Genomic DNA, 20,392 nt, shown 5'->3' on the forward strand with positions numbered 1-20,392 from the left:
TCCAAAAGTTCATAAGTATCATGCTATGCCAAAATTTGACTCAACCTAGGTACATGTCATACTTAAAACAAAATGGAAACTTTACTGAGTCGGAGATCGCTTGCTGGATGCTGGATTTACTGCTCGAACACTTGGAAATCTACTATACTTGCACACGAAGAAAACAAATTGTACGCTGAGCAAATACGCTTGGTGGTATTTCCATAATTTAAGCCAATGCAAAACAAGTTTAAAATTATTGCAAACAATTAAACCTACTGAAATTTTACAATCAAATCTTACATAGTTGTATACCAAATACTTCCATTACCAGAGTAACTTGCATATGATCATCTTTACATTTCAATACATTAATATGTACTCAAAACATACCATTTCTGATTAATTTCACAATAACCATTACTACATATAAACACATAATTTCCATTCATATTTAGTACTCAACCATTTCCAAGCCTATTGACTCGTTATTGCTTCATCAGCCCTTAGGGCTTGTTTTTAGCCAATTTGCATGGTCTTTCACATGCTATTGAATATCACATTTCATATGTATGCATTTATACCAAATCAATTCACATTTCATTTCAATCTATCATATAACCAAATCATGTTTATATAATCCTATTAACTTGACTCGAATTTCAAGACGAATACATGGATTAGTCAATCTACATCTTAATCTGACACCGCAGTGCATCATCGGATCAACTGAACGAAGTATACTAGTACCTATAGTGCATCATCGGGCAAGCCAAAGAAATTATACTGGCACATAAGGTGCATCATCGGATGAAGCGAAGTGATCATACTGGCACATAGGTGCATCGTAGGATAAACCAAAGCAAATATATTGGAACACGTAAGTGCATCATCAGATGAACCGAAACAAATATACTGGCACATGCAGTGCATCATCAGATAAACCAAAGTAAATATATTGGCATACGAAAGTGCATCATCGGCTAAATCAAAGTATAAACCCATACAGTTAATAAGGTAACCAATTTCCAATTTCATCACATAGTTCAATTCACATTTCATCATTATCAATTCATAATCAAATCACCATTCCAATACAACATATAACATGTTTCAACTCAAATCAGTCCATTTTTTATTTTGGTCCTTTGAACATATAATTAATTAGGCTTAAACTTTAATTAACTTAATCTATGATAATTAACATCACATCCCACTAACATCTATCTCAAATCAGTCCATTTTTTTTGGTCCTTTGAATAATTGTTATTTAAGTCCCCAAGCCTTATTCTAATTAAAAATTTATAGCGATTAAATTTTTACGATTTAGTCCCTAAGCCTTACTTACTCATAATTTCGGCTAAATCACTTAACCAATTTTCAATTCATCAATATGCTAACTCCGTAAATATCCTTATTTAATATTAACAAACTCGATTTATAGAAACGAGAACCCAAAACTGTATTTTTCAACATCATTGGAAATTGGGTCATTACATGATGCACCCTCAAAAATTTTGGTATAATCACATAATTTTTTGTATAATTTCGAAATGAGGATTTGGAATGAGAAATATAATTTTGGGGTAAAAAATATATTATTTTTTAATATTAAGCAATTTCATTGGGATTTTATAGATGAAAAAAATGATAACTTTTAAATTATTTTTTTCATGATAATATTTGGTACGAAAAAAACTTAAATATAATGATAGTTTTTAAAATTTTAAATAATTAAATAAATGAAACAAATTTAAGATCAACCAATTTTTTATAGTCCCTCATAATTTTTGGTACTTCCTCATAATTTTTTGGTATTCTCTCATAATTTTTGATACTTATTCAGAAATTTTGTTACTCCCTCGTATTTTTGGTACTTTCAAATAATTTTTTTGTATTCCCTTGTAATTTGTAGTATTTCCTGGAATTTTTGGTATTTCCGGGTAAATTTTAATTTACTATTTTTTCTTGTTATATTTGGCACAGAAAAAACTATATATAATGATAATTTTAAATTTTTGACAAATTAAATAAATTTAATGAGGCCAAGCAATTTTTTTTTTTGTACTTCTCGTGTTTTCTTCTACTTCTTCATAATTTTTTATATTCCCTTATAAGTTTTTGTACTTCCTTAAATTTTTTGGTATTTCCTTCTTCCTTTTTTGACACTCTTTCAATAATTTTGATATTTTCTCATATTTTTTTGGTATTCCTTCATAATTCTTGGTACACTCTCATAATTTCTAGTATTATTTCATTATATTTTATATGGTTTTGGAATGAAGGTTTGGAATGGGAATTATATTTTTGGAGTGAAAAAAATATTATTTTTGAATATTGAGAAATTTTATTAGAATTTTTTAGATAGATAAAATTGGTAAATTAAATTATTATTTTTTCTTGCTAAAATTTGGTAGAGAAAAAATTATATATAATGATAATTTTTAAGATTTTGATAAATTAAATAAATAAAATAAATTTAATGAGACCAACCAATTTTTGGTAGTCTCTTATATCTTTTGCACCCGTCTTGTTTTTTTTTTTTTTGTACTTATAATTTTTTATATTCCATCATGCTACTTTCTCATAATTTGTTATATTTCATATTTTTTTAGCATTTTCTCAATATCTTTTTGTATTTTCTCTTTTTTTTTATTTCCTTATAATTTTCGATATTTCTATAATTTTTGTATGATTTCGAAATGAGGATTTGGAACAAGACAAAATTTTGGAGTAAAAAAATTTATTTTGAAATATTAAGAAATTTCAATAAGATTTTATAACGAAAAATTGGTTTGAAATAAATTATATATAATGATAGTTTTTAAAATTTTGAAAAATTAAATAAATGAAATAAATTTAATAAGATCACACAATTATTATGAGGGATTACCAAAAAATACGATGGATTATTAAATATTAGTTCATCTGATAAAATTTACTTTACTTTTTTTTATTTTAAAATTTTATTAATATATAAAAACAAATTTTATAAGTAGGCAAAAAATATATATTTTTTATACCAAAAATTGATTTCTAATGACAAAATTTAATTTTGATAACATATTATGAAGGAGTATTAATAATTATGTAGAAATACTAAAAATTATGAAGGAGTAATATAAGATTCTCACAGTTACTGGGTGACAGGGTTTAGAAGATTTATTGGTTGAGAAAATGCGATTACTTCATAATCATAAGCTATCTTGCATGGCTAGAAATAGCTCGGATTAGAAACTACACTAAGTTACTTATGGAAAGTGATTGTTTAATGGCTATTGAATTGATAAAGGAGAGCAACGCGAATTATCCATCCACTACTCTTATTAGGAATATTAACGAAGCAATAAGGCATATCCAAAGCGTAAAATTTGAATATATTCCAAGATGACAGATTGGCTAGCTAAGACTTGTACTAAGGAGGATGTTGAATTTAGAATTATTGATTTCCCTATTTTTCATATTAGGAAATTACAATCAGAAGATAAAATAAGTACATCTCATGTATGAGTTTGTTGATTAAGGCAGTTTAATTACTTTCTTTTCATTATATAAAAAAAATTATGAGGTGCGAAATTGCAAAATATTAATTTCTTATAAATTTTATTTATTTTATTTTATTTTTAAAATTTATTAGTTTATATATATATGCAAAAATAAGTTTTTTTATACCAAAATTGATTAATTTATATATGAGAAAAGATGAAATGAAATTTTCTGTAAAATAATTTGACCGGATAATCCGGTATTCCATTCCCTATTACAAGGGAGGTTATGGAAAGCTCACCTCACTTTCCATAGAATTTCTCACAAGAATTACTTAAGTCAGTCTGAGCAGATTCAGATCCCACTGGAAGAATCTGGAATTAAAAAGCGATAGGGTTTGGTTCGTTGTTAAAAAGATAGGCAGAGGCATTTAAAAAGTTTAGAAATCACTTAGGGGAAGCCTAATCAGAGAGATCCATGGAGTTTTTAGCTAAAGAATACGGGTACGTAGTGTTAGTGGTGGTGGCTTACTGCTTTCTCAGCATATGGATGGGTATCCAAGTAGGGATGGCTCGCAAGAAGTATAAGGTTTATTACCCCACCCTTTACGCTCTTGAATCCGAGAACAAAGATGCAAAGCTCTTCAACTGTGTTCAGGTTTCATTTTTGTTTCTTATTTTTTTGCTTCTTCTAAAAAAAATTGTTCAAAACGAAGCGAGTTGAATTAATTTTTTGATTGCAGAGAGGGCATCAAAATTCGCTGGAGATGATGCCTATGTTCTTCGTACTGATGATTTTGGGAGGAATGGCTCATCCTTGCATCTCCGCTGCGCTTGGACTTTTTTACACCGTCACCCGTTATTTCTACTTCACCGGCTATTCCACCGGAGATCCCCAGAAACGTCTCACTATTGGGTATATTTCTTCTTCTTTGCTTATTTATTATTCGTGAGGGTCAATTGCAGTTTGAATTTTATAAACTTTAAAATGTTTTAATTGAGTATTGGTTTCCTAACAACCGAATTTTTTTATCATTTTAGTCAAAGGTTAAATACAAGTTCAAACCGGATGCGAAAGTGATAGTTTCTCAACTTATTGTTTTATTATACCTTGAAGTTTGAAGATATAGGGTCAGTTAAATATGAATTTTAGTTTATGAACTTGTCAATTAGGGTTTTTTTAGTTCCAACTTGGGAATTAAATATTTTGTTCACTAAATTTGGGCACCATTAAAATTGATAATTAGTTCATTTTGTTCACAAAATTTAAGAAATCATTCAGATTTGATGACGTAACTTTTAATATTGTTCATATCATAAAATTTTTTTAAAAAATTTTGATATGATGCAATTTAAGAATGTTATTTCAATCAAATTTTTATTTCTATCGAAATCAGGATGAAAATAAACTTATGAGTTAAATCATTATTTGAGATTTAAATTTAATATTTTTTCTCATTTTAAAGCCTGAATTCTAGGGCTTTTAAGGACTAGATAATTGTCCGAGGCTTAATTTGGATTAAAAAAAGCTAAGACTTTTAAGGTTAATTGTCAAGTTTAAAGCTTAAATTGAAAATAAAATTTAAACTGAGAAAAGTTGGCAAAGTACACATAGTGATTTAACCTTAAACTTATTATGTGACCTAATTCTCAAATTTGGAAGGATTAAGATTGATCTTAGAGTGCTCAATATGGATAATGGACAGGAGGAAGTGAATTCGAAAGCGTTGAAGCGCATATGGATAGTTTTAAGTATTGTGTTAAAAAGAGTAGATATGATCAGAAGTTCAAAACCTATAATAAGATTGTTTAACGAAATAAACTCTTAGGAGACGGAGGAAGAATACTAATATTTTGATATTCAATTTGGTGTAATTGCAGGAAATATGGGTTCTTGGCATTGCTGGGGCTCAAGATTTGCACTATTTCATTAGCAATAAACCTGCTCCGACGATGATTTTCTTTCCCATCTAATTAGGGTATCGTTGTGATCTCATCCCTAATTATGTATACATTTCCTTTATATGTACCGCATGAGAGGTCTTATCTATTATAATGACATCTTTTGAATCCACTTGAAATAAACAAAATTTCATTTTCATCTTTATTTTTTAACCATAACTATTAAATTAAAACAGATTATAATAAAATCTCATATTAAATATTAATTGATGTGAATTTATATTTGTTGTTCTCGACTTTATCATGTCTTATAATTTAAGCACTTATTCGACGTTCATATTAATGCAAAGATAGTTATATTCTATGAAGATTAAAAGTTGCTTTCAGTTTAAGTTATTACTTTTAACATCATCAATATAGGTTTTAGAGAAGGGATGGGGGATGTCTTGTATTGTTGGAGAGGGTACCTCTGGCTCTTATTAAATAAATTCTGAGTTTGAATATTGTTTGCCCTTCCACTCAGTTTAAAATAAAGGTTATTATCGTTCTCCTGTCTTAACTTGTAATACATATGAATAATATTATTCCATCATCTTCATCATTCTAACCATTACTTTGCTCATGCTTCTTTTCAACTCCTCATTGATTTTAACATCTCATAAACTACATTCTTTTTGTAAGTCCATTATATAAAAATAGCTTTTTGTATGGAAGACTCACACCCAAATATGAATAGCATGTCTTGCATATCAGAAGCCAGTAAATAAACAAATACTAATGAAGCAGCATATCTATCAAACATCTGAAATTTATTTTCTTCCACCTTTTGGGGATGGAAATTGAAAGCAGTAGTCACATTTAGTGATACAGTATATAATAGTATTTTAACAAGTTGGATGATTTTCTTTTTTAAATCTAATTAGAAAATCAAGGCAACTCAGACAGGTCTTTGTAATAGGTAAAATAAAGTTCACATCCTAGATATCTGGAGAGGAAATATGGGTTCTAATAATGCATCACCACTAAAGGAGATTAGCTGGAGCTTTCTAAAGTCACCTAATCTCTCTAAGAGATGACTCTCACAGTTTCTGGCAGCCAGGACTCCAGAAGAGTAAGCTCCGTGCACCGACCCTTGGTGCTCCTCGGTAACTGCTTCCCCTCCAAAGAAAAGATTATCCAAAGGTTCTCTAAGCTTATCATACACATCTCCTGCCATCCCGACTGGATCATACGAATAACAGCCAAGGGAATTTGGATCTGTTCCCCAATGTGACACCAGATATTGTACCTGTTTCGCATTTACCATTCTCAAATATTAGCTCACACCTTCCATAGGAGACGATCAATTATGTTATGGAAAATAGAACATGACGGAAACTTGTACGATCTAGTATATCTATTTTGATTTTCTATCAACATTTAGAAAGAAGATTCAGGCAGATTAGCAAACATAATTCCTTAAACCACCCAAGTTTAGTCTAGGTAGGATAAATCAAGTTATATAAAATAAATAGCTGGAAGCCATAAATTTACCGGCTCAGTTGCATCAGGAAACATTTTCTTCAACTGCGACATCACAAAGTTCACAGCATATTCATCAGAAAACTTCTCCAGATCGTCAGCAAATCTTCCAGCAGCCATATAGACAAGAATAGGATGGCCTGTTGCCTTGTGAAGATTGAGAAAATAACCACAAGAATAAGAAGTGCGTGCAACAATGCCTAACAGCTCAACATTTGGCCAAAAGACTCGGTCAAATAGTAAGGCAATCTTGTTTTCGTTACCAACACCAATATCTGAAATTGCAGCAACCTTCCATTCTGGCAACTTTGGTTCAAACTGAATCAAATTGGCTTTAAGAACCCCGAGGGGTACAGTTACTATAGCAGCATCAGCAATGAAGCTCAATCCGTTCTCAACATTGACCACCACGTTATCACATCCTCTGGATATTTTAGAAACCCTACTCATCAATATCCATAAAAGAATCAAAATCTTTGTTGCCTGACAAGCACCATAAACATTTCCCATTCTTAATTTTCATTTAAAGAAACAAAATGTCATTTTATATGCTACAAGAATATATTTACAGTTCCCAACAATAAAAGTAACATGCTGACTGTACACATGGAGATCACAGCTACTCAATTTCAGTATTCAACATCCCAAGTAAATAAAATGGAATTTGAGTAAATATATGATCAAAATCTCAAAAAGTTGAAATGCTAGAACAGTGTAGGCCTCATTTAAACATCAGATTGTATCTTTCTAATATCAGATTAATGAAACAGAAAGGAAGAAGAAAATTAGGGAAGAAATAAAGCGCAAGCATCAATGGCGCATGGAAAAGTAAATTTCTACCGTTAGCAAGACTTAACAGGCAAATTTGGCACCTTAACTATAACCAAATGTGATTTTGCACCTAAAATTTAAAACGTGCAATAAGGTACTCAAATTTTGCTTATCTACGAGGTTCAGATTGCATATTCTACAACTCTGGCAAGGACTAAGCATAGAACTGTCACATCTTCCCCACCACCAGGGCCACATCATTATGAAGTAACTGAGTGGGTTGGGGATATGCCATGCCTTCTCTACCACCGGTGGTAGATGCAAGCTTTAGTAAACAGAAGCAAAGTTCAAGTACCATATTGCACATTTTTAAATTTGTGTACCAAGTCAAAACAGCTGACCATAGCTTTGGGCACCAAAATACATACTAAACCCTGTTACCAATTGAGGGTCAATGCTGGATACTATACTAGTAAAAGAGACACAAGCATAGTTATATGCTTTGTCTAGACTAAATCTCTTCGGTACAGGAGCAGAATATTATTTTACTTGCATTAAAGCATTTAACAAAGATATGTAATTAGCAAATCAGAGAACCATTTTGATGCACCAAACATTACCTATGATTCAAGCGAACATCAATATCTTTAGCAAGTTCTTTTATTATGGGGTCATAACCCTGCACCATAAGTCCATGACCACCCAAAAGGACTTGTTCCTGCACATCGCAAATCAGCCACCATTTCAGTGAGCAACCATTAATTTTCTTAATAGATCAGATGAAATGTTTTGAACTCTATTATAGGATTAAAATGTAATGCTAAAATGTTGTGTTTTTATGTGAAATTTTCAGGAACTTCTTCGTTTTCTACACAATTAGAACATGACTAAATTAATCAGCGTCACTTCATGCAAACCAGTGTTGAAAAGCTTCGAGATTCTGATTTGCAATAGTGAAAGATGTAGGTAGAGTTTAAAGTTGAAGTGGAGTTGATCTGGTCAAATGTTAGAATAGAAGGGGCTCCATTGAGAAGACACCCAGATGGAAATTTCTAGAAAAAAATACAAATGAAGAAAATAAGAGAAAAGGACTTTCGAATGTTCATGTGATAGATGAAAAAGACCAAAAAGGTAATAGGGCCAGCCAGGTAGGTGTTCTCAATGATGGGTATTTTCCCCTTTTTCTTTTAGTTAAACCCACATGATAAATCCCAAATTCAAGTCATTGTGCAAGTATAATAAAAACTAATGTAACTGTTACTCCTCAGTTTTCATTCTCCTTTCACAAGAAGGGTCAGCTAATATGATTGCAACAAGTTTTATGGATTGGTATGGAAGTGTTACCTAGTATGGTTCCAGACCTGTAAATCATTTTGCACATGATTACAGGTTTAAATTACTACATCTTTACCTTCTTCACAAATCTATGACACCACAAGCTATCTGACGGACAACTCAAAATTTAAAATGAAAGGCATAGTGTAAGATTGTTATCGTGTTTAAGTAACAATTACTACGTCCATAAACAAAGATATCAGGTCTCCAACAAGGACAGCAAATTAATAGAGTTTAGCTGTTAAACAAGTAATACTTGCCTGATCCCAGCATTTCAAGGATATCATATCTGTATCTGCAGCAAACCAAGCTTCCATTCTACATATGTACCACTGCATCACTTCATAGGCAAGTCCTTCTTGTCTATAAAAAATAGGACATGTCAATGACACTAAATAAACCCATGTTTATCAACAAGGTAATGAGATAGTGATGCGAAACACAAATACCTTAACTCAGGATTCCTATCTAGCACAATTGATATTGCTTTAAGGACTGACATGTCCTTCTTGTGTTCATCCCGTACTTTCTCAGTCTAGAGGCATAAATATAGGGGGGAAAATGAGTTTCACATAACATTACAATGCCCAGTTATAGCAAAGACAAACTAGATCATTTATTTAGAACAATACCTCTTTGAGTATTCTCTTGAATACATCTCCAACTTCAACAACAATCTCTTGTGGAACTTTACGACCATCCATATCAAAAAGTGCATAACTGATAAAAGTAAAGTCAGATCCTCACAAAATTAGTTCAAACTACAATGAAGGAAGCTATAGCTGCAAGTTGGTTTACATGCATGTAGTGATGTGACCCGTGACAGAACTAATACATGTTGCCAAAGTATCACTTTTGGTTATTACTAGCTGACACGTACGTACTAATACATGATACAAAAATTATATAAACCACATTAAATAAGAGATTAGAACAACCAACCATATAAAGAAAAAAAAATAGAGATAGTAATGAAAGAATAGGAAACCATGCAGGACTATTACAATTTCTTTCTACAAGTTAAAGCCGGTTGGACTTTGACCTACACAACAGAAGATAGCCTTCTCTCACACCATCATAGACCCTTCCCTTCCCCTTCTCAAGATTGACTGCTGGCACCTTCAGGTTTAAAGATTCATTCTAATCGTTGACTGCCCCATTGATGACAGAGAACAGATTACAAAGAAATATCCATGTTGTCTGTTCTTTTACTTTTCAAAAAAATATGAGATTAACTGAATTTTTTTTTTAAGTATTGTGATCATTTAATGTCAATATACGTTGAAGAGTATGTTCAAATTCATTGTCCATATTCACTACAGAACATGCTTTAACAATGGCAAAGATTTGCTCATTCCATGAAGTAATGGTACAAATCTCACAAGCCATATCCTGCTTTCAGTCTACTAAGAACATTGTTTATCTGAGTTTGGGACATATGGCAGGATGAAACAATGTATAAAGGATCCAAGACCAGTATAATGATGCAATATAGATTGATGAAAGCCGTGAGGCCCATGAGGAAAAAGAAAAGAATAGCACAGTATTGGTATTGGTATTGTCATTTGTCAGAAGAACCATGCATGTGATCTTGAGAGCATGCTAGAAACGTATAAGCAGAAAGTTAGAAAAGATTACCTTTCCAAATCATGGTCATACAACACAGAATTGTCACCACTAGTACGGTACAATTTAAGCCCCAGAGAGGATATTAATGGAGCTAAGGGATTCTCATTGCATACTCCGTGTAGCCTGAAATATTAGAAAGATAATTAATAGACAAGACATAGATTCATTATTCATATTAGCCTCCTGAGCCACTTAGACTTTGCAATTAAAAATATGACTGACAGAGAGAAATATGATTTTAATGCTAGCTAACAAGTCTAAGAGAACACTCTTTCAACTTAAATAGCAGATTATATCCATTTATCCTTCCACATTTCACACTAGTAGCCAATTTAGATCATCTCAAGTATCTGACAAACATTTTAAACCAAAAAAAAATGTCTGACGTCTAGACAGAAAATGAAATCTAACATTTCCTGATATCATTCAATGGAATTATAAAGAAGCAAAGTAAGAGAAATATCAAGATCTAAAGCCTATTAAAGAAAGAGGAGGAGAAAAAAGATGACTTTCCATGAAGCTCCCATATCCACAGGGCAACCAAAAGAGAAATCAGTATGGATGCGACCACCAAGTCTTTCTCGTGATTCCAACAGGATTACCTGAAGATAAACAAAAAGTCTGTCAATTGAACAGCAAATGATAACAATAACAATACCAATAATGGTGTAGAATCATTGCCTTGAAAGAAGCATCAGTCAGAGTCCGAGCGGCAGCAAGGCCGGAAATACCACCTCCTATCACAATGACACAGGGAACTGCTGCCTCCTCCTGCCTCTCAATGCCTGATATATATACACATACATACACATATATACACATAAGAGTTCAACATTAAACTCATAAATAAAATGAAATAAAGAGAATGAATATTAGAAATCGATTAATAACCTTGGAAGCGGAGCAGATCCATGGATTAGAGACGAAGAATTACGGGTGTATAGGAGTGAGGAAATTAGAAATCAGCTGGAATGAATGGAAGAGAAGGGAGATTAAGAGGCCGGCAATGAAGCGGCTGAGATTGGAAGAGGAGGAGGAAGAGGAGCAACACGGCTTGTCCAAGGCGTTCATAAGGAAATAAAAGAATACCCAAAGGCTGGGACTGGCATAGATTATGGTTATATTATATATAGACAGTAAATCACAGCTGCCGATGCTGATGGAAAATTGGCGTCGGCGTCGGCGAAGGCAATGGCAATGGCAATGGCGGCGGCTGATTTTCTCCTTCTCTCTTTTCGCTTTTTGTGTCTCTTCCTTCAATGACAAACGCAAATCAATCTCTTCCTCCCACAATGAAAATCGTAAACATACATACAACTAGTACACCCTTTAAATGATTGGCAACTGAAGGGTATTTTTGCAATAAAAACAAATTTGAGGACCTCACGGCAATTTTGTAACAATAAAATAAAAATCGAAGGGGTGAGATTTTTTTAGGGTAATGATAGAAAAGGAAACTCTTATAGATTTTGATGATAATAATTTCAGACGTAACGCTCTTCCTTCAAAATCTATTTCAAGAAAAAGATAATATGTTAATATAAATATTTAATTAGTTCGTACTTGTTTAGTATTGAGTTGGGATTAAAATAATAAAAAAAATTTTGTAGAAGAGGTTTGTACTTTATCTGTTAAAGTAAGTATAATTAGTCTGATTCGATATTTTTTAATAATCGACTTAATAAAAATTCATATTTTTTATATCAAAAAAGGAAATGATTATATCTATTTTTTTTTTCAATCTATAAATAAGAAGATAACAATATACTCGAATTTACATCTTCAATACTCATATTAATCGAGTTAAGACTCAATTGATAAAAAAATCTTGATGAGTTTGAGAAGGTCACGCAAACTTTGTAATAAATATAAAAGTCTAAGGGATGAGATTTTTCTGTAGGGTAATGTTAGAAATGTGAACCTTTTTTTCTTTTTATGGAGAGTTTAGAAAAGTGAAGGCAGAGATAAAATAATATATGTATTATATAAATTAGGAATAATTTTTATTTATTTATTTATTAAAATACTATATTTGCTATTTTTCAAAATATTTATTATTTTTCATATCGTATGGTAATATATTCAAAATTAAAAAAACATATATTAACATTAGGAAAAAACAAAAAACAAAAAAAAGGAAGAGAATTGAAGTGAGAATACTCAAGTAATCCATGTAATTCTGTCTTACTTTGAGTCTAGTACGCGGAGTTAGGTAAGACTAGCCGGACAGATCCAAAAGTTCATATCAACTATCATTATTCATAAAAATACATTATTTTTATTATATTTTTGGATAAATTACACAATTAGTCATTAAACTACAAGTAAATTTTTATTCTGATTATTTAATTAAAAAAATTATAATTTAGTCAATCAACTATTCAAAATTTTTTATTTAAGTCACTGAACTGTAGACTTAATCATGAGTTAAGTCACTCGACCCAAAGGCCTGCCAGAAAAGTAGGTTTGGGCAAAAAAATGAAGATTGTTTTCAAAACAAGTTAGGCATCAAGTAAGCTTTTTTTAGCTCTGGCTCGAGCCCAATTTGTATTTGCAAAAAAAATCAATTTGTTGTTGTTTCCAATACTTTGGTGCTATTCTACCACTATTTTGTTATCATTTCGCTATTATACTATTATTATTTTTGTCGTTATTGTTTGAATATTATATAACTATTGTTTTTATTGTTAATTTTTTGTACTTATCTTGGTGTTAGTAAATACTTTTTTAATTTATTTTTAATTTGTTGAAAAATGTTTATTTTAATATTTTTAGTGTATTTGATGTATTATATTTTTTAAATTTATTTTTATATAAAAAATTTAATGCAGGCAGGTCGAGCTTGGATTTTAGTATTTTTATTTGAGTTGAGTTTAGGCAAAATTTAGGCTCATTTTTTAGGTCGAGTCTGGGCCTAAAAATGAGCTTAAAATTATGTTGAGGCTCAGCCCAAACCCACCCATTATCACCTCTATTAGGCTATTAAAATTAATGCTATATGACTTTCTTTATTCACACTGCTTGAACTAATTGAAAGTTTTTTTTTCTCTTTTTTTACAGTTTAGCTTTTTTTCATATAACAATTTTTTTCTCCAATCTCTGATATTGACTTTTAAATAGACTTCGATCTAAGGCATATTATTCTACTCGTCAATAGATACTAATCCACTATACCGATTGTTAAATCATTATTTGAAGCTCTTTAGCGAAGTTTTAAAAAAAACTTAGTAGCTTAGCAACTTAAATAAAAGAACTTTTGAAATAATTTATTAACTTAAATAAAAACTTTCAAACAGTTTAATGACTAAATTATAACTTTTTTTATTTAAATGACCAAAACAAAAATTTAACCATAATTCAGCAACCAAGAGTGTGGTTTACCCTATAAAAATATAATTATATTTCCCCATAAATATCTTTATTATTTAAATGAAAAATCAAGTGGAAAATGAAAAGACATTACAGGTCAGGCCTACCAAAGCGTAGGACATGTGATAGCATCAAACAAAATGGGTCAAATATGTTTGCACTTTCCAGTAGTCAGGTCAGGATGTCCTTTTTTACTGTTTTGGTGTTTCCTCTGTACTTTTATGCCACCTTGCTAGATTTTTAAAATAATTTAATGTAAAATAATATTAAATAGAGGGGTAAATTATTTTTAATGTCATTAAATTATTAATAAATTTATATTTTTATTTAAAGTATTAAATTATTAAAATTATTATTGTATAATATTTTTTATTTGTATCACATATGCAATCAGAAAGTCTTTTTCCTCTTCTCTGCTATAATGTGGGGTTTTTTATCAAATGATTTTAAACGTTGTAAATTTACAAGCTAAAATTTATATTGTTTTTTTTTCCAATTTTTGATATTAAATCAGATCGATTTGGATCTAAAGTATATTTTTTTACATGTTAATAGATATTGATTTATTGATACACTGTACTGATATTGCTTAGAGCTCGCTATTCGAATTTGAAAAAAGAAACCCAGTGACTAAAATAAAGATTTCAAACAATTCAATAACTATTTGTATACTTTGTAATAAAAACAATTCAATAACTATTTGTATACTTTGTAATGGTTTAATAACTTTAGATGTAGTTTATCCTTATTTTTATGTCACCATGCTTCAGTTGCGAAGCTAGAAATTTTTTTTGAAAAAAGATTGAATCAAATTATATATTTTTATAATAATAAACATGTAATTTCATCATTTTAATAGTTTATATATTTATAATTATTAAAAAATAAAATCAAATTTTTATTATTTTTGAGGAGACGAAATAATAATTTTATTATTACTAATTTAAAATTTTATAAATTATAAAAAGATTAAATGAAAAAATTTTATTTTAAGGGAATCAGCTCCCCGCCAACCCCTTTGCTCTACGACTCCCTTGCCTACTAGTTTAATATATTTTTCAAAAATTAATATTAATTTAATGTGAAATAATATGAAATAGAACTGATAATTAAGAAAATTACATATTTATCTATATATTGGAGCATTTTGAAGGGATGAAAAACATTTTTTGCAGTTGAGTCCATATAGGGCGAAGATAATGCAAAAATGGAGATGAGGACATAAGAATAAAATAATGGATTTTATTCGGTGGTTGATGCAGGCGAAAGGTTGAAGACAAGAAAGTATGAGAAGGCGCCGCGCTGTATTTCCAATGTCTCCAACTCACTCGTTTATTACTTTTTTTCCTTTTGTTGCTTCGCTTTGTGAAACCCCACAAAATCATACCCCTCATTCGCCTCTGAATTTTATTTGGTTTTTTTTTCTAAAAATATATATATTATTAGGAACATAGTGGCATTAGCATAGTGTAAGTTATAGCCATTCAATTTGGGTCGGTACATTTTGAAAATTATTATTTAATAAATAAAGATATTGTCGATAAACTATTTGATATAACAAAAATAATTTTTTGTCCTAAAAAATTAATAATTTTTTAATTCTTCTAATTATTAATTAATAAAAATATCTTAAACACAAAAAAAAATTTACATAAACACAATATAAATAAAGATATTGTCAATAAACTATTTGATATAATAAAAAATAGACATTTTGAAAATTTTAATTGGTAAAAAAATATTCCAACATTAGGAATATTAGAAGAATTATAATTACTTTTTCTCAGATTCATTCGAATAATATTGATTTATCTTTTAATTTTTATAATACTTTTCACCCCAAATCATAAAAATTATTTAACTTAAAATTTATTTTAAATATATTAAATATTTAAATTTAAACATATTAATTTTGAAATAAATGTATTAATTTATTTTTATTTAAAATAAAAAGATTAAATTACACATATATTAACAATAAACCAATTTTGTTAATAATAAATATTACCAAAAAGTTTAAATTAATAAAATTTATAATTTATTTGATAAATACGAGATATTAATTAACACTTTCTCATAAGTACCAATCACAATCTTAGAACCATATTTTCACATTCTATTTAATTTGAATCTTTAAAAAACCAAAATCTAAAATTACATTCTACTTTATTTGAATCTTAAAGATATACAGAAAGTGCTAATTAAAATATTAAGTGTTTTTGTACTTAAATTTTATATTTTTAACAATAGACACAATATCCTTATAAAATATTACATTTTACTTCATTTCCGTGTAATATAATTAAATTATGTTTAAAATTATAACGGAAATTATCGAAAAAACTGTTAATATTAATTTTGGTAGCTTACTCTTAATTAATTGTTAATCCAATGAAATAACAATAGGCAGATAGTTCATCTTCCAGCAGCCGCCGGGGGTTGTTTGAGCCAGCTTCAGGGCTGATATTGTAGGACTTGGTGATGAACAGTTTGTTGTTTATGTACACATTCTGTGTTTGTCCAACGCAATGAAGAACTAATAATCTAAAACTTAAGAGTAGTACCAAATATGAATCTATCTGTATGCTCAATTATTAAAATTTTTCCTACAGTTGAAAGATTTTACACCTATATCTATATGCAGATGTGCATGTGCATCAACTCTACCATCAACTCATAAAAGCATCTAATCCCAAGACTTTCTTATTTCACATAATAATCTCTATATCAAAACATACCTTAATCTCATATCATTATAAAATCATAAGCCATCAATGCAAATGAACCAAACAAAAAAACAAAACAATAACCAAAATAAACTTATAGCAGAACATTGTGATTCATTCTTGTACTATCAAAAGCTTACGGAATGAAGTCACAGCAGCATAACATTATATCTTTCATTTTCTGAATGTATGAGAGAGTGAGAGGAAATGCATCATTGATGAAAGATAATTAGGTTAAGAAAAGCCACGACCAGGAAACAAAGACAAAACCAGAATAGAGTTTATAACACCTACAACCTATGTTACTTAGGTGTGAGTGTCGCACATGAGAGTGTGTCTGACATGAGTATTTCAGCTTCATTTAAAGTAAGACCAACATAAAGATAAGATATTGGCTCAATTATTTCATCTTAAATGCTAACTATGCTTAATTACCTAAGCAGCTAAACCATCCCTTAAGGTAACTCCACTATGAATAACTGTTTCCTACCATGAAGACTGCACTATCCACCAGTCTAAACTCCACCAGTTCAAGTCATGTTTTCAATCAGAAAAGAAAACCTCCCCAAGGACACAACCAAGAAGAAGGTGAGGTGATCGATCAATTCCAAAATACAACCAAATGTTAAGGACACAACTATGTTACTGTGACATATTTTACAATATACATACGGCAGAACTTGAAGGTTTGCCAAAGTAATATCGGTAAACCAAGCTATTGGCTTTTATCTTGTAAATAAAATTGTTAATTAGTGCCTGCTGAAAATGGTTAAGGTGACATGAAGGATAAAAAGATTCATAACAAGACTTGAGAGTAAATGAAGAGCACCACCAAATCTACCTAACATGGTAGCAGCTTCTTTTGTTTCACATACCAGACAATGGTAGGCCGATATGTACAGATGGTAGTCGATGAGTGATCCGACAAATCATTGGCAGGAATCAAATGAAAGGATAATAAGATTAACATACAAAAAGAAGCAAAGGTATATATTTTGCCATGATCATAGCACAAAAGGTACAGATGAAGTGGTACACTCAAATAAAAACAATGACAATGAGAAAGTAATCATGATAATCTTAAAAGATGAATGGGGTTTTTCGATCACTATCACATGGGAAGACTGCAAAATCAACAATCAAAAAATAAACACAGAATAACGGTACTGATGTTAATATTGCAAAGCAAACACATCTTTAAATAAAACGGAGCTATTGCAAATGAAAGAAACATTAGAACAAAGCAAGTATATAGCATCTGAAGTAGCAAATACAGTAATATCATTAGATTACATTTTTATCAAAGATCTTTAAATAAAATACATAAACATAGACATGAGTTCGCCCAAATGCACAACAATTTATACATGATTCTTATTTCATATTAAAGACTTAAAACACATAATTTGATCAATTGACTTCCTTAACGTTAACGGTGGGAATGGTTACATACCCAACCTTCTTAGGGCTAAGTTCTCCGTCGCTCTCATCATCCTCCAAACAAGCACGATGATAATCAGACCGTGCCGAGAAGAGGGTCCAGACCAAGTAGAGGGTAGCCGCCGTGAGAGCGCCGCAACCGACGCCGAAGAGAAGAGCGACGATCACGCTAAGGATGTCCTTACTGCGCTCACGGAGAGAGCTGAAGACATCGGAGGGCTTGGGTTTCGGTGGTACAACGCTCAATTGACCGATCTCGGTGAAGACGGTGACGAATCCGGTGGAGGAGGAAGGGTCGTTAGGGTTTTCAAAAGAGAAAGAATAGGAGGCCACGAAGAATGTCTTGCAGGGTCTAGCGGTGGCTGATGCCGAAAGGATGCCCACCGCCAGAATAGTCACCGCAACCACGAATTGACTCCACCTTCCCATTCTTCCTTCACGGCAATTTCGTCGGATTTTACGATTTGATTGCAAATTACGAATCGAGTCTATTTCCGCACCCCCTAAAACATATTTATACCACTACATGCATTTATTTGTTTTGGGACAATTACACATTTATCCCTCTTAGAAACTTCCATGCGTTGGTCAGAACACGGTCCTATTTTTAGGTTAAATTACAGTAGTAGTCACCCAACTATTAATAAATTTCTTTTTGGTCACTCAACTATGAAAAGTTACAAAATGATCCTTCAACTATTCAATTTTCTCTTTTTCAGTCACTGATGACTAACTAACATAAAAATAAAAATATCCAAAAATCCAAGATAATTTGGTAAAAAAAACAAAATTGAATAATTAAATGACTATTTTGTATTTTTTATAATTAAGTAACCAAAACAAAAATTTATTAATAATTAGATTACTACTAATATTATTTACCTTTTTAAAAAATGGATTCAACCTTTAATCCATTGGAATAATTGTTTTTATTGTTTAAAATGATAAAATACTATTTTTAAGTAATATTAAATAATATTTTTATAATATTATTTATATACTGTATAATTAAAAATAATAATAATTCTTTTGAATTCAAATAGGATGAAACCAATTAATTCTAAAAAGAAAATTAATTTTTTTAAGGAAATTAAAAAAGTAAAATAAGTGACCAAAATAAAAACTATTAAAGTTGAGTGACTAAAATGATTGTACAAGAATGCTAATAACATTGCCTGACCAAGTTAACAACTGGTGACTGAAATGAAAACAAGTTTGTAATAGCAGTGCCATTTTTACAAATTTTCTTTTATTTTGGCCGTTCAACATGAAAACTTATGAAATTTCAATAACTAAGGCTTCGTTTGCTTCAACATATAAATTTTTACAAAAAATATTTCCAGCCCTTTCCAATGTTTATTTCATGTAAAATATGATGGTCAACATAAAAGGTTTTTTAGTCAATATAAAATTACCTCATTACTTATTAGAAAAATTTTTCGTAAGATATTTTTCAAATTGATAAAGCTTTGTTCACTGTAACACCCCTTTTACCGACCCAAACATCGGGTTAAAGTATGTATCAGGATGTTGCATTCTCTACCACATTATTTACTTATAATATTTTCTTATAAACTTTCATAACTTTTCAATTTAGTCCCTTTTTGTCATAAAAGTTCAATATTCACTAATTAATCATATTAAATCAATTTTATTTCTTGTTACACTTTAATCACATAGTTTATCTCAATACCTTGTTTCACATATCAAATCTCTATGTATTTCACTTCTATTATTTCATCCACATATTTTCTAAATAACAAATTAGTCCTTGTCATCATAAAAAATATCATATTTTTCCACAATTTCACTTTTACAATACTTTATGCATATTTCATCATCTCATAACATATTCACTAAAGTTTTATTATATTTACTTTATTCACATATTAAATTGTTTCGCACTTAAACTTTTGTACGTTTTCTCAATTTAGTCCCTATTGCCATGTAATTTATTTTTCATCATACAAGCATTTTAATCAAATATTTCATTTTAATATCTTATTTCACATAACAAATTTTCATGCATATCACTTCTCTTGTTTCAATTATAAATTTCACAAAGTTAACAATTTAATCCTTAACATCATGAAAATTCATAATTTATTATAGTTTCACCTTAACATCACTTTGTAATCAATTCACCACTTCATTTAAACTCTTTATCATAAATCTCAAATGTATGTTTGTTTCATTAAAAATAACTTTTTATAAAATATTTTCAAAAAATCTGTC

The 20,392-nt window shown here is 30.1% G+C and overlaps 3 protein-coding genes across 3 annotated transcripts; 1 reads left to right on the plus strand and 2 right to left on the minus strand.

The window, feature by feature from the left end:
• The first annotated feature begins 3,419 nt into the window (after positions 1–3,419).
• LOC107944272 (microsomal glutathione S-transferase 3) lies at positions 3,420–5,565 on the plus strand. Its single transcript, XM_016878094.2, has 3 exons — positions 3,420–4,122; positions 4,208–4,380; positions 5,346–5,565. The coding sequence occupies exons 1-3, from the start codon at positions 3,943–3,945 to the stop codon at positions 5,419–5,421; spliced, it is 429 nt and encodes a 142-aa protein (XP_016733583.2). The 5' UTR covers positions 3,420–3,942; the 3' UTR covers positions 5,422–5,565.
• A 591-nt stretch (positions 5,566–6,156) lies between these two features.
• Positions 6,157–11,943, minus strand: LOC107944271 (probable polyamine oxidase 4). The gene is made up of 10 exons (XM_041075695.1): positions 11,514–11,943; positions 11,304–11,407; positions 11,136–11,224; positions 10,632–10,745; positions 9,626–9,713; positions 9,443–9,528; positions 9,254–9,356; positions 8,279–8,376; positions 6,900–7,329; positions 6,157–6,654 (listed from the first exon to the last, which is right to left on the minus strand). Exons 1-10 carry the CDS (start codon positions 11,533–11,535, stop codon positions 6,337–6,339), a joined length of 1,452 nt encoding a protein of 483 aa, XP_040931629.1. The 5' UTR covers positions 11,536–11,943; the 3' UTR covers positions 6,157–6,336.
• A 6,007-nt stretch (positions 11,944–17,950) lies between these two features.
• Positions 17,951–18,695, minus strand: LOC121204909 (uncharacterized). The gene has a single exon (XM_041075696.1). It carries the CDS (start codon positions 18,584–18,586, stop codon positions 18,128–18,130), a length of 459 nt encoding a protein of 152 aa, XP_040931630.1. The 5' UTR covers positions 18,587–18,695; the 3' UTR covers positions 17,951–18,127.
• Positions 18,696–20,392: the final 1,697 nt, after the last annotated feature.

This window comes from Gossypium hirsutum, chromosome A08 (assembly GCF_007990345.1).
Source record: "Gossypium hirsutum isolate 1008001.06 chromosome A08, Gossypium_hirsutum_v2.1, whole genome shotgun sequence".
Lineage (NCBI taxonomy): Eukaryota > Viridiplantae > Streptophyta > Magnoliopsida > Malvales > Malvaceae > Gossypium > Gossypium hirsutum.

Excerpts from the sequence above, each read along its gene's own strand:
- LOC107944272 (XM_016878094.2), top strand. The coding sequence starts at position 3,943 with ATGGAGTTTTTAGCTAAAGAATACGGGTACGTAGTGTTAGTGGTGGTG. Across the intron at positions 4,123-4,207 it reads AGCTCTTCAACTGTGTTCAG|AGAGGGCATCAAAATTCGCT; the intron begins GTTTCATTTTTG and ends TTTTGATTGCAG. Across the intron at positions 4,381-5,345 it reads CAGAAACGTCTCACTATTGG|GAAATATGGGTTCTTGGCAT; the intron begins GTATATTTCTTC and ends GTGTAATTGCAG.
- LOC107944271 (XM_041075695.1), bottom strand. The coding sequence starts at position 11,535 with ATGGATCTGCTCCGCTTCCAAG. Across the intron at positions 11,225-11,303 it reads TGACTGATGCTTCTTTCAAG|GTAATCCTGTTGGAATCACG; the intron begins GCAATGATTCTA and ends GTTTATCTTCAG. Across the intron at positions 7,330-8,278 it reads GATGTTCGCTTGAATCATAG|GGTTTCTAAAATATCCAGAG; the intron begins GTAATGTTTGGT and ends ATTGATGAGTAG.
- LOC121204909 (XM_041075696.1), bottom strand. The coding sequence starts at position 18,586 with ATGGGAAGGTGGAGTCAATTCGTGGTTGCGGTGACTATTCTGGCGGTG.